Source organism: Procambarus clarkii, chromosome 65 (assembly GCF_040958095.1).
Source record: "Procambarus clarkii isolate CNS0578487 chromosome 65, FALCON_Pclarkii_2.0, whole genome shotgun sequence".
Taxonomy (NCBI): domain Eukaryota; kingdom Metazoa; phylum Arthropoda; class Malacostraca; order Decapoda; family Cambaridae; genus Procambarus; species Procambarus clarkii.
In genome coordinates, this window is record NC_091214.1 from 15,994,169 (window position 1) to 16,006,422 (window position 12,254).

The following is a 12,254-nucleotide window of genomic DNA, read 5'->3' on the forward strand; positions in this document are numbered from 1 at the left end:
GGCGAACAAAAACAAAACATTAGCTGGTAAAATGCGACCTACAGTCCGAAAGAGCGAAAAAACTCTTCCTCAACTAAAAGAAATGAATCAAAACTAGCAACTCTGCACGCAAACTAGAACTCACGCTCATTCGCAGAACCCCCCCCCCCCCCTGCGGCTCAGAAGCCGGCTCAGCTGGCCCTATTGTCTACCCCCTCACTTCTCGTCCTGTGTGGCTGTGCCAGCTGTGTGTGTGTGTGGTGCGGTGGCCAGGTGTTCTTTGAACTTGGAGCTGCATGTGCCCTGGGTACCCTTCCTAGGGTGCGCCTTAAGTAATGCCCTTGTGTGCCAGGGTTGCCTTCCCTAGACAGTCGGGAATAGCTCTGAGGTTGGGGAGTTTCGTCGCTTTACGAAAACGTCTGGTCCCAAACGTCTGAGGGTTTTGGAGCGGGGGCGGGATTTAGAGTGGGATGAGGCTCAGATGGCTTCGGGGTTTGGCCCTTCAGATTTAGGCGCGGAAGTGGTTGAGCCCGTTTTTCTTGCCGAGGCTTCCTGTTCAACTCAGCCGCCTTCCTTCTCAGAAACTTTTCCCTTGGATTCCTCCTTTTCTTCAGAGGTGGTAGGCATGGAAGAGGGCTCTGCCCTAGGAACTTGGATGGGGGTCGCCGGGGCAGGGGGCGGGAGTCTGCTTGGAGTGATTGGACTCCTTTTGACTCGGGCCCTTGTGCCTTCTGGGCAGGGTTAGTTGCTTCAGGGGAAGGGGTTCTCGTACCCTCCCTCCCTGTACGAGTTTGAGTTAGGTGCAACTAAACAGCCCCCCATCCTGGGTGCATTTCTGGATGCCTTTGGGTTCCTTGCATTATTCTTTCTGGAGGTTTCCTTCTTCCTCTGATCTCCTTGGGAAATTGAGGCGATTATTTCCCCTCGGATTTCCTGTATTGGAAGGCCCAAATACAGGGTCTTCTTTCCCATATTATGTGCGTTATGGGGTTCTGGAGTCTTCTTGGCTGGCAGACTGCCCTTTTCTGGGGGAGCCCCGTCGCCTCTCCAGAGCTATCCATGCTGAATGGATATGTATATCTTTCTGGCATCAGTCAGTGCATGGAGTTCTTGCCTACCAGGGACCACGAGCCAGACCCTGGCCCCCCCTCTAGAGAGGTACGAGGAGCAATAGCTTGTAGCCAAGCTTGTAAAGCATAAGGTAGTATTCAAAAGATTATAGGAAAAGATCAATTTTTAAGGTAGTCTTGAAAAGATCGCTTTGTAAGGTCCCACACAGGATGAGATTCAGCTAGCCTCAAAGAGTGTCCGTCAGTCAGGAAGAGATTCAGCTATTCTTGAAAATATCTATGGAAAACACCACCATGGAAGCCGCTAACACTGTTCATCTATGCTACTTGTATAAGATACATCATCACTGAACACAGAAAATGATTCATCTATGTATCATCTAAATAAACTGGAGATAGCATACGTGGGCAAGGGTGGCACTCAGAGCTACAACTGGATATGCTCGCTGTATCCTCCTCATAGGTGCTGTATCACTTACATCAAACCTTTGTGTTAGGTCCTTATTGTGCCTAGTTTCACCAATATTATGACCCTAATGTTCTTCAAACGATAAGGTTTGAATTTCACTGACAAAGCGCGATCTTTCAACACCACGTCGGACAGCTGTTTGGGAGCCAGAGGCACGTGCACCACCCATGGTTGCTCACTCAATACTAACCCAGCCAGCAGCCCTAGAGCATTCTGGGAATTTTTTCCAAGATGGCTACCTCTCACTGCAGGTCTTAAGAGTCCATTTCGTACACAACCAACCTCGCACACATTTAGAATGGGTACGAAAAAATCAAAAAGAGTTTTCTCGGTTGGCGGAGTTAAGTGGTTAAGACCCAGGAATTATTATAATTATTATTGAATTATGAGCAGCACTATGAGTAAGGTCATGTTCAGAAAGTTACAGCAAGGTTAGGTTAGGTTATTAGATTAGCAAATCTAATGAATTTAATTGATGTCAAATTTGATGTATGCAGAAGATAAAATCTAGTTAAAAGTGAGAAAGATTTATGAAAACACATTTAAAATTGTACTGAAGTGTGAAACACTTTTAAACGTGAATTAAAGAAAAATAAAATTATGATGATGGAGAGAGAGAGGGAAATTCTTTGAGAAATAAATGTGAATATTGAAGTGTAGAAGTGATAAATTGGTTTAAATACCTGGAATGTGTAATTGATGAAAGAGGAATTTCTCCGATCAAGGCCTTAGTTAGGAAAAATAAAATAAAGAATCGATGCAGCCTTAGGACTATGTGCAGGAGCGCTAGTGAAGATTTTAGTGTATGGATCAAGAATCTGGTGTGGAATAGAAGGGGAAAAATTTGAGCAGTAGAAAGAGAGAAACTGAGATACATGTGTGGTGTAAGGAGAATGAATAGATTAAGGAACTAGGAAAATACAAACGTACACAATCACAAGATCGACACGACTGTATCAAGATACTGCGAGCACGTTGAATGAATGAACTATGGCAGACTGGTTAAGCAAGTGTATTGATGGGATATTTGCCGGGTAGGAAAATAGAAAGGTAGGTTAGGAAGAAGATAGGAGGACATGGTTTATGAAGATATGAGGAAGTGGGAGAGCAACGGGAGGCAACTAGCATGGGGAAAGCATCAAGCCACGACGACTGTATAGCGCTGGGAAGGGGTCAGGATAAGGATTTTGGATGGGACGGGGGAAAGGAATGATGCCCAACCACTTGGACGGTCGGGGATTGAACTGCATGAAGTGAGACAGTTGCTCTACTGTCCAGCCACAGTGGTTGGGTGGTGGGAGATCACGTATGAATATTGTATATGTCAAGGGTTAAAGCTGGGTGTTTGCAGTGTGTATTGAGAGAATGACTGCATCTGTTTGTACATGATGGTATAGTGTATAGTGTAAGTGATATCAAGATTATAAGAGTAATTTTTTAGGTTTTAATATTTATAACCTTCTTTCACTTTATTACTTAGTACCGTACATGTATTCACACTTTTATTGTGTTGATGCCTCCTTAGTCTATACAAGTAGGAAATTGGGTAATGATAATACAATATTTGTATGATAGGAATGGATGAAAAGGGATGTGGGCATCTATAAAAATCAATACAATTTATCTAAATATAAATTATTTGTAAGATTTCTCATACTGATAATGTTTTTCTTTTTACAGAGATATGTATTTTATACCAGTCATCATTGGGATATTTGTAATAGTGTTTCTACCAAAGATCCTACCCCCATTACCCCCCTCGTCTGGGACAAAATCTGCAGAACAGATAAAGGAGTCAACCGCACAAGTGGAGGACACCGGGCGGAATGTAACGAATGGCATCGAAACTGTTACTGCTCAACACACAAAGATTCAATAAGTATGTTGATTCCACCCCCAACCTCGACTCATCCACCATGTGGTAGCTATGTGTATGTTTTTGGCATTTTGTCGATGCCTACCACTAACTGGTGGTATGTCACCCATTTAACGACTGTATCCTTGGTAACTTTTGTATATGTTAATATAAATGAGAATGAAATTTTTGTAATGGACAATAGTTTAAATAAAATGTAGGTAATGAAGGATACCAATGAGGTAGAGTATATGCCTTTCGCTGCACAACGGGTTGTCTCTTACAGAGCTGCTCCTCTCACCAAAGCCTTGACATTTTCCACATTCTTCCATCAAGTTATAATTGACTTGAGTCTCAATATAATTACAGTTGTGCTCAAAGCACTCTTTTTGTATGAGGTAATGTAATAGCCCAAGTGTATCTTTAAGCTACTGCATAACTATTTTGCCTACTTCATTGAGAAATGAACATTAGTTTTTAATTGCATGTGTAATTTTAATTTGCTCTGCAGCAAGTGGATCTCCAGCATTAGTGGAACATCTCAAAATGTGCAAAATTAGGGTGAAGTTGAAGGGTTAGCCTCGGCTCACTGGAAGCAAACAATCAAATGGTTCAGTGAAGTTGTAGTATCATTTAATGAATGATGTCAAGATATTTCTTCAGTTATTTGGTATAGTTTAGTCGCTTTGTTTTCAAACTGCACGTAGGTCACTTTAGACAGATGCTGTCACAAAGTAAATATTACCAAAATGGAGTTGTTAGTGTTGTGAACTACGGATGACTTGGTTACATCATTAGTAGTAGATAATCATTGATGAACTACAGGTACACTATTAACTTCACTAACATTAAGATAACAATAACTTCTTCAGTGTATATAATTTACATGAATTATTAATCCAGTGACTATAAAGTTTATTATTAGCAAAACTCTTGAAAGCTGCTTGATTTTTTACTTTCTGGAAATATAAAAAGATTGTAAAATCCTACGATTTTAGTTATCATATTTCTTGATAAGAAATGCATAATGATATAATCTAGGACTAATACACTTGCAGTTCATAAAAACTACTAATTATGACACATTTTGCAATAAACCTGCAAATTCTAAGCATAATCTGTTTACTATAAAGAGAGTTTGTTGTGCATTGAATGTGTTTTCAGCTTGTAAAATTTTAGGAGTTTTGGCAGGTGTTGCCATCTACACTCATGTGTATCAGTACTATTCCAAAGGTTAATTTTTATTTGAAATATTTTAACTTTTGTTTTATGGAAACTACAGTTGTTGACTTGCAGTTGCTAGTACAATTCTAGGACATGTACAGTACATTGACCAGACCACACACTAGAAGGTGGAGGGACGACGACGTTTCGGTCCGTTCTGGACCATTCTCAAGTCGATTGTCAATCACAATTGACTTGAGAATGGTCCAGGACGGACCGAAACGTCGTCGTCCCTTCACCTTCTAGTGTGTGGTCTGGTCAACTTACTTTAGCCACGTTATTGTGACTCATCGCCTGCATGTACAGTACGTGTACTGGATTTGGTGAGACAAGTGCTGTAATGGAAGCCCTGAGGATTTTTTGTGTGATTAGCACAGATAAAAGTCATTTCAAAATATTACATTTTCTGCTTTAATCTTCAACATTAGTTATGTCATATACCTGTCAATTTTTTTTTTATTTTGGCTCGGTAATATTTTCTACAGCTTGTGTTAGATTACACAAATGGAGTGGTTCTTTATGAACATGTTTATGATTAAGGATATATGTTATGGTATGGAGAAAATATAATAGTTTGATTTCTCTAACGGTGACTTTGATAGAAGTAATTTGAAAATCCATTATTGAAATTATTCTTACGGTATACAAGCTTTACTGTGGGAAGTCCTTTGTTGTGTTAGGATTTAAAATGTATTGTTTTCAAGGTATTTTAATCTTTTTTGAATAAGTATGCACTGTATATGCTGATTTTAAAACAAATAAGGAATTCTAGTTTTGGAAATAATTAGATTTTGAGTTTTATTGTAAAATTGATGAAGTCAACTTGGGAAAATTCTATCTTCATTTGTTGGACTTTTATATTTTCTAGCTCCAAGATAAGCTGTAATAAATGATAATATGATCTAGTCTAGACTAATTTCATTGCATAATTAGCTTGCTGTCACATAAGATGGTAAATATTGTGGTGATAATTTGGATGTCATTAGTGATGAGCAAGTCCCAGCTCTATAATAACAATACTATAGGAGAATTCTTCAATAATTCCACTTACATGGGTAGATGGAAACCAGCTTTATTTTCTAATTTGGTGGTTAAAGATATGAGTAAGCTTGACCCTTAGGACACACCATAACTTTGTGAGGCAGCTCATGGATCTGTGATGGTTTGTAAGCAAAACCAGGCTAGCATGCAAAAGTTGTGGGTGTAAAGTGAAAATGAAAATTTTTTTTGGACATCCAAATTACTTTTTGGATGCCCAAAGAAAATGGACATACATACCGGTAAAATTACACAATTTATTTGTATTGATGTGCATCACAGTACACTCCCTCCCCGGGTCTAGTCCAGCGGGTGTTGCATAGAAGTACTTGCAATGTATAATGTGACAAGGGTGTGGTTTGTAAGGCATTTGTAGAGTAAGGAATAAGGATTGGTGGAGTTGTAAGTCAAGTGTCACTAGTGACAACGGTGGTCATCTGGTGCCTGCTTGATCATAGTGCACACTTGTAAACACACCCTTCTTGGTTACTATTATTACTCCTGCAGAGAAAGTAGGGGGATGTTATAAGGGAAGAGATCACAATCCTTTTCCTGGTATTTTTGTAAAACTGACAACTTGTGTCCAATACTTGCTCCACCAGTTTATCAAGCTTTGACACAACTTTTTTATTTGTTTTCGTTTTTCTGATGCACAAGGAAGAAGCTCAATATGCTAGTGTGCTAACTGCAAAGGAAAACAGTAAATAGATTTTTATAATAATTACAATTTAATTTACTTATCCTGGCTTATTGAAGGGCATATTGTTATTTATTGACTGTAAATATTCTTTTACATAATTTTGAAATTCATTGGCAGCTTCTTAAGTAAGTTAGCACTCTCTGGGCACTGTTGAATAGCATTGTTCGTTTCTCGCAATGCGTGGAAGAAGGTAGGAAAAGTCGGGTATAGTCGTAATGGCTTGGTGCTTTCCCTTGATAATTACCTTACCTTACCTTGGAATATCTTCGCACTCGTTTAATTCTGTTGTATCTATGCTTGACGTGCTCTTACCTTCCCCATTAAAGTGAAAAGCAAGACAGTGATGATGAAAATATTGCAATATAGTGTGCTGTGATCGAGTCTCTTGCATCTAGTGTGCCAAGGTGTTAAAGATCGAGTTGTCCAGTTTCTTTGGTAATACCCATCTTATGTACAGTAGATGTTGGTTTCTGACTTGAGACAAATTAAAAGTCTAAATCCCAGCCCAAGTAATGGGTATCCTTGCACCATCTTGAAGACAGAAGAAAGTGGTGAGAGAAAAAAAGGTAAGGAAGAATAAGAGAGGTGACTAAGGAGGTTTTCCTCAGTCACCCTCATTAAACCTGTGTTTAGTTATTGATATTGTAAAAACTTTCCATTATGTGGATGTCAGAATTCATCCTTAGACCGATAAAGGTTAACCAACTTCTTACAGGGTGACCACTCAACTTATTCTTGCCATGCCTCATTCACATGTTTTTGCTCATTAACACTAATTTAAAAACACAGAGAAATCACACTGATGTATCAATGAGAAAATTCATAAGATCCATGATGAGGATTCAATGAGGGAATACCCAGCGCATGGGTTCGAATCCTCATTACAGCTCCAATGGATTTTCTCACTAATAAAATAATTACTGTGTTTTTTGTTCATTATATATTGTGTTATTTATGCAGTGTAAGATTACAATAATTTCCTGTTTTGCTTTGAGTTATACTGTGCAGTTAATTTAACACTTTCGCTGCCTGATGACGTTGTTGATGTCATAAAACCAAAATACGCAACATGCCTGATGACGCAAATGGCGTAAATAATTAAAAAATTTGTAGAAATTCCATTTATTGTCCAAATACTATGGGACTTGTTTTAGAATGTGCTCCAACTTCTGCGCTTTCTCTGTATACCCCACGTGGCATCCTGACCCCGCCGTGTGGGCCCCCTCACCCACGCTGGAGACTCATGTCCTTGTGACCTCACTCGTGACAGCCGTGGCCTCCCCTCGAGTCAAAAAGTTTCACCATTCTGCTTATTTTATCTCGGGTATTTATTGTTACCGGCTTATAAACACTGCAAATTGACTTCCAGATGGATAATGATCAAGATCGGAGCCAATCCATGACAAAAACTTTGAAAGAAACACGTACGAGGGAAAAGTTGTTGGGTTTTCGTCGAAAGTATAGAAAAGTGAGACTTGTATGTTCTTATATGCAAATATTCCTTTACAGCATTCTGTTGCGAACAATTTGACACCAACTTGAACAACATAACACAAAAACTGAGGTCAGAAAGCTGAAAAAGAGTATAAAAAAATTTGTGTGGTGGTGAGCTCTCAGCTTACCTTGGGGTGCACGGCGGGTCTAAAGTATAGGGAAGTGAGACTTATATGTTCTTATATGCAAATATCCCTTTACAACATTATATTCCAAACAATTTGATACCAAATTGAACAGTGTAGCACGAAAATTTGTGTGAAAACTGAAAAGAGAATAAACATTTTTGCATGGTGGTGAGCTCTTGACCTACCTTGCAATGTGTGGCAGGTCTAAAGTACATGAAAGTGAGACTTATATGTTCTTATATGCCCATATTCCTTTAGAGCATTCTATTGTGAACAATTTGATACCAAATTGAACAACGTAACACACAAATTGAGGTCAGAAAGCTAAAAAGAGTATAAACATTTGTGGGTGTTTGAGAGTTAGTGTACACTGCTCAGCCTATCTTAAGGTGCATTGAAGTGCGTGGCAGGTCACCCTCCGGGGCAGCGAAAGTGTTAATATGCATATAAAGCACTTTCTATAGTGAGAAGGTAGGAAGAATCCAAAACCCTAGCTTGGACTCTGGTGAAGAAATGCATTCAGGATGTCCTATTTTCTCTTCATGACTAACTTTAGTACACAGTGGCATAATAACGGATCTGCTATCTGGCCAGTGTGACTGAAGGGACTCGGGGAAATTTACTATGCAAATATATATTTTTTGGTCCTAACTGTAAAAGTAAATTAGCTAATTTACTTCCAGTCAACTATCTACACATTAAATTTGTAATAGTTTATCCTACATATTATCCATGTTTCATGCATTTGAATGAAATATCTTACAAAATGATGTATATTTGACTGGTTTAGTCATTTTTTATTTTAATTTGAGCATGATCCTGTTTCTTGGCCATGGCAGATTACTGACCAATAAATTATTAAGTACTGTAGTGACATTAGAAGTGCTCATAAACTGCCAGTAACTTGCAGTAGTAATTGTGTTTAAGATGATCATTAGACAGCGAGAAGAAAAGATGTTCATCTAGATCAGTGGTTCCCAACCTGTGATGTACTCACCTAGTTGTGCTTGCAGGGGTTGAGCTCTGGCTCTCTGGGGCCTGCCTGTTAACTGTCAATCAACTTTTTTTTTTTCACACACACCCCCTCCCAGGAAGCAGCCCATTGCAACTGTCTAACTCCCAGGTACCTATTTACTGCTAGGTAACAGGGGCATCAGGGTGAAATAAACCCTTGGACTACTAATCCCGAGTGCTGTTCACTCAGCCGTCAGGGCTGAGAACCCCTGGGGTTCTCATATGTGGACCCCTGGGGTTCTCATATGTGGACCCCTGGGGTTCTCATATGTGGACCCCTGGGGTCATGGGGTCTGCAGGCCAAGTTATCGTCCTTATGCCAATAACAAGTGAATTAGAGATAGATTTTATGTAGTTGTAAAATTTAACAGCTTTTTCTGCAAGTGAAGAAAAGTCTTGTTGAACTTTCATGTGACACATCACTGAGGTCAGGTTTTATTTAGTAAAACCTATATCAAACTTTTGGTTGCAGGTGAAAATTGTGTTCCCAGGACTGGCATCCAAAGCACCGAGAGATTTGATGCCATTTCCCACTACATATTTATGTGACGAGTGTTCTCCCCAACTGTTTTATACAGTACTAAAATCAAAATACAACAACTATGAATGTGGAACCTGATCTACGCTTACATCTGTTTGACATTGATCTAAAGTTTTGAACATTTGTGTCAACAAAACAGTATCGGCCATCTCATTAACCCTTAAATGGCGCATAGCTATATACCATTTGACACCCACAGGCGCATACCAAAAAAAAAAAAAAATTATTTTTTCTTCCTAACCTGTTAATTTATGTTCACTGATCACGGGAAAAATAATAAAAAAATCGTAAGTGGCATATATTGCCCACTATAGGGCGGAGAATTCTGGCAAAAATCAGGCGCTGACTGAGCGTGCGTCGCAGGCGGTCTGTTGCTCGCCAGCTGTCAGGCCAGAGTTTCCACAAAGAGATAATTACCTAATTATTTCAATGTCTCTGATTGATTTTTCATAGTTTTTTTGCTGTAATATTATCCAATAGTGTGTAGTGTGATATATTTATATAATAAAATGAGTGAATCATCTCTGTACTCAAAAATATGGTGGGCATATTGTTGATTCAATTATGTTCATCAAACAGTGAACTAACTTTGTCGGTTATTACACTATATACACAGGTTATATATATAAGTATCTGCATGTTTTGTTCACCATAACGAACCACTAAGTTGGTATGCTGAGTGGCAGTGGCAGTGGCAGGCAGTGACTGGCTGCCACTCCCTCCCTCACCTCACCTCACCTCACCTCACCTCACCTCACCTCACCTCACCTCACCTGACTTGCCACCATTCTCCAACCACCATACTGTTTTTGCTTTTATATACAGAAGTTATATATAAGTATTTACATGTTTTGTTCACCATAACTGTACATCTAAGCTTGTATGGTGAGTAAAGGCATAAAGACGTAGCTACTCACACAGTCAGCTGGTGGCGGCCGCCCTCAAGGCCAGACGCACTAATATTTCTCCTACAACAATACTGTTTGTGGTGTTATTATGCTATATACACACATTATATATAAATATCTACCTGTTTTATTCACCATACTTGTACAAGTAAACTCGTATGGCCACACACAGTCAGAAGACAACGCCACCACCCTCCCTCCCACAGCATTACTCCTCCCTCGATGGAGCACAGCGCTAAATATCACCACAATCCTGCTATTATCAGAACCCTGGTCAGTTTTATCACAGTCAGGGGTCTTCTGTAATAATATCATCGCTACATAATAGCATGAACAAGTATATTATGGCATTTTTAGGCGATGCTGTGGTCACAAGCTGAACAGCAGTGCTGTGAGTTCATGCTGCGTGCGTCAGGCTTGGTAGCTCACTCAATACTGAGGCCCCTAACACCCGGGAGTTTGGCCCACGATTTTTAACAAAAATGGCGTCTGTTTACAAGAGCCCTGATGAAGGTGTGGTGAACCCCGTGTATCCGCGGGCCGTTTAAATCTTGCGTAGTACTCCAAAGCATCATATGATGCGATGCGCAATTTACTGCAAGTCGGTCAAAGCATCATATGATGCGATGCGCAATTGAAGGGTTAAACATGTAAGTTTTTAATGCTACCATTTATTTAATTGTATTCATGGTTACATGTGTCTTACTATTGAAAGATGAAACCAGGAAATGAGTTTAGTTAATAAAATTGACTTATTGAACAGGCAGGTGTTTGCCCATGAACACCGGGGGTTCATGGGCAAAATCAGTTTAAATACATGGGATCCTTGGTGGTAAAAAGGTTGTAAAACACTGATCTAGATGTTCATACCATATCCTTAATTGCAACATTTGGCCAATCATTTGCACTAACAACTTTATTCATTATTTATGGCACGCTCCTGTTTGCCGAGCTTAAGTACAGGAGTTAAGTCACTAAGGTACATTTAGAGACTGTAAACGAAAATTGCTCCTAGTGAAGGCTGCCATTGTAGTTGCTGTATATTCCAAGAGTTTGTGAATGTTGATGCAAGGACATGTTGCCTCATTTCTGAATCCTGTTCCATGCTGAGATTTCAAAACTTTGGTTTGTTAATACAAACTATTAGGCCAACTAGTCACTTTCAAATCAAAAGTTATGCATTGTTTTATATACTTTTATGTTGGTTCAGTACAAACACTGCAACTTGAAGTTATCAGCAATTCAGAAACAACTGTTATCTCAAAAGTAAAATAGATATTCATGTTTCCTTCAAACTTACACAAGACTCCAGTTCCTCTTGACTCCCAACTAACCATGTAATCAGCTAATTATTTTGCAAATAATTGTATCAAATTCAAGATGCAGTTAGCAAATTACAGTATAAAGTTTAACCAGAGCTGTGGCTTTAAAGGTCGGTTAATTATTGAGGATATGAAAGTAGACTTACCTTGTGTACAAAAAATCAATCTGTAATGACTTGGTGATTATTGAATAAAGTGGGGAATTGATAAATTAACTGCGTTGAGTTTTCGTTTCTTAATGGAGAGCAAGGTCTTTATTAGTAGTCAATGTGGATATGGAAATGCACAATATATATATATATATATATATATATATATATATATATATATGGAGAGCAAGGTCTTTATTAGTAGTCAATGTGGATATGGAAATGCACAATATATATATATATATATATATATATATATATATATATATATATATATATATATATATATATATATGGAGAGCAAGGTCTTTATTAGTAGTCAATGTGGATATGGAAATGCACAATATATATATATATATATAT

At 38.8% G+C, this 12,254-nt stretch overlaps 1 protein-coding gene across 2 annotated transcripts in view; it reads left to right on the forward strand.

The window, feature by feature from the left end:
* Positions 1-11,958, forward strand: part of oys (lysophospholipid acyltransferase 6) — a 106,732-nt gene extending 94,774 nt beyond the window's left edge. For both annotated transcript variants that reach the window (XM_069309438.1, XM_069309439.1), the window contains exon 10: positions 3,199-11,958. In XM_069309438.1, the coding sequence (XP_069165539.1) occupies positions 3,199-3,397 (199 nt within the window). In that variant the 3' untranslated portion in view covers positions 3,398-11,958. The remainder of the gene's footprint in view (positions 1-3,198) is intronic.
* Positions 11,959-12,254: the final 296 nt, after the last annotated feature.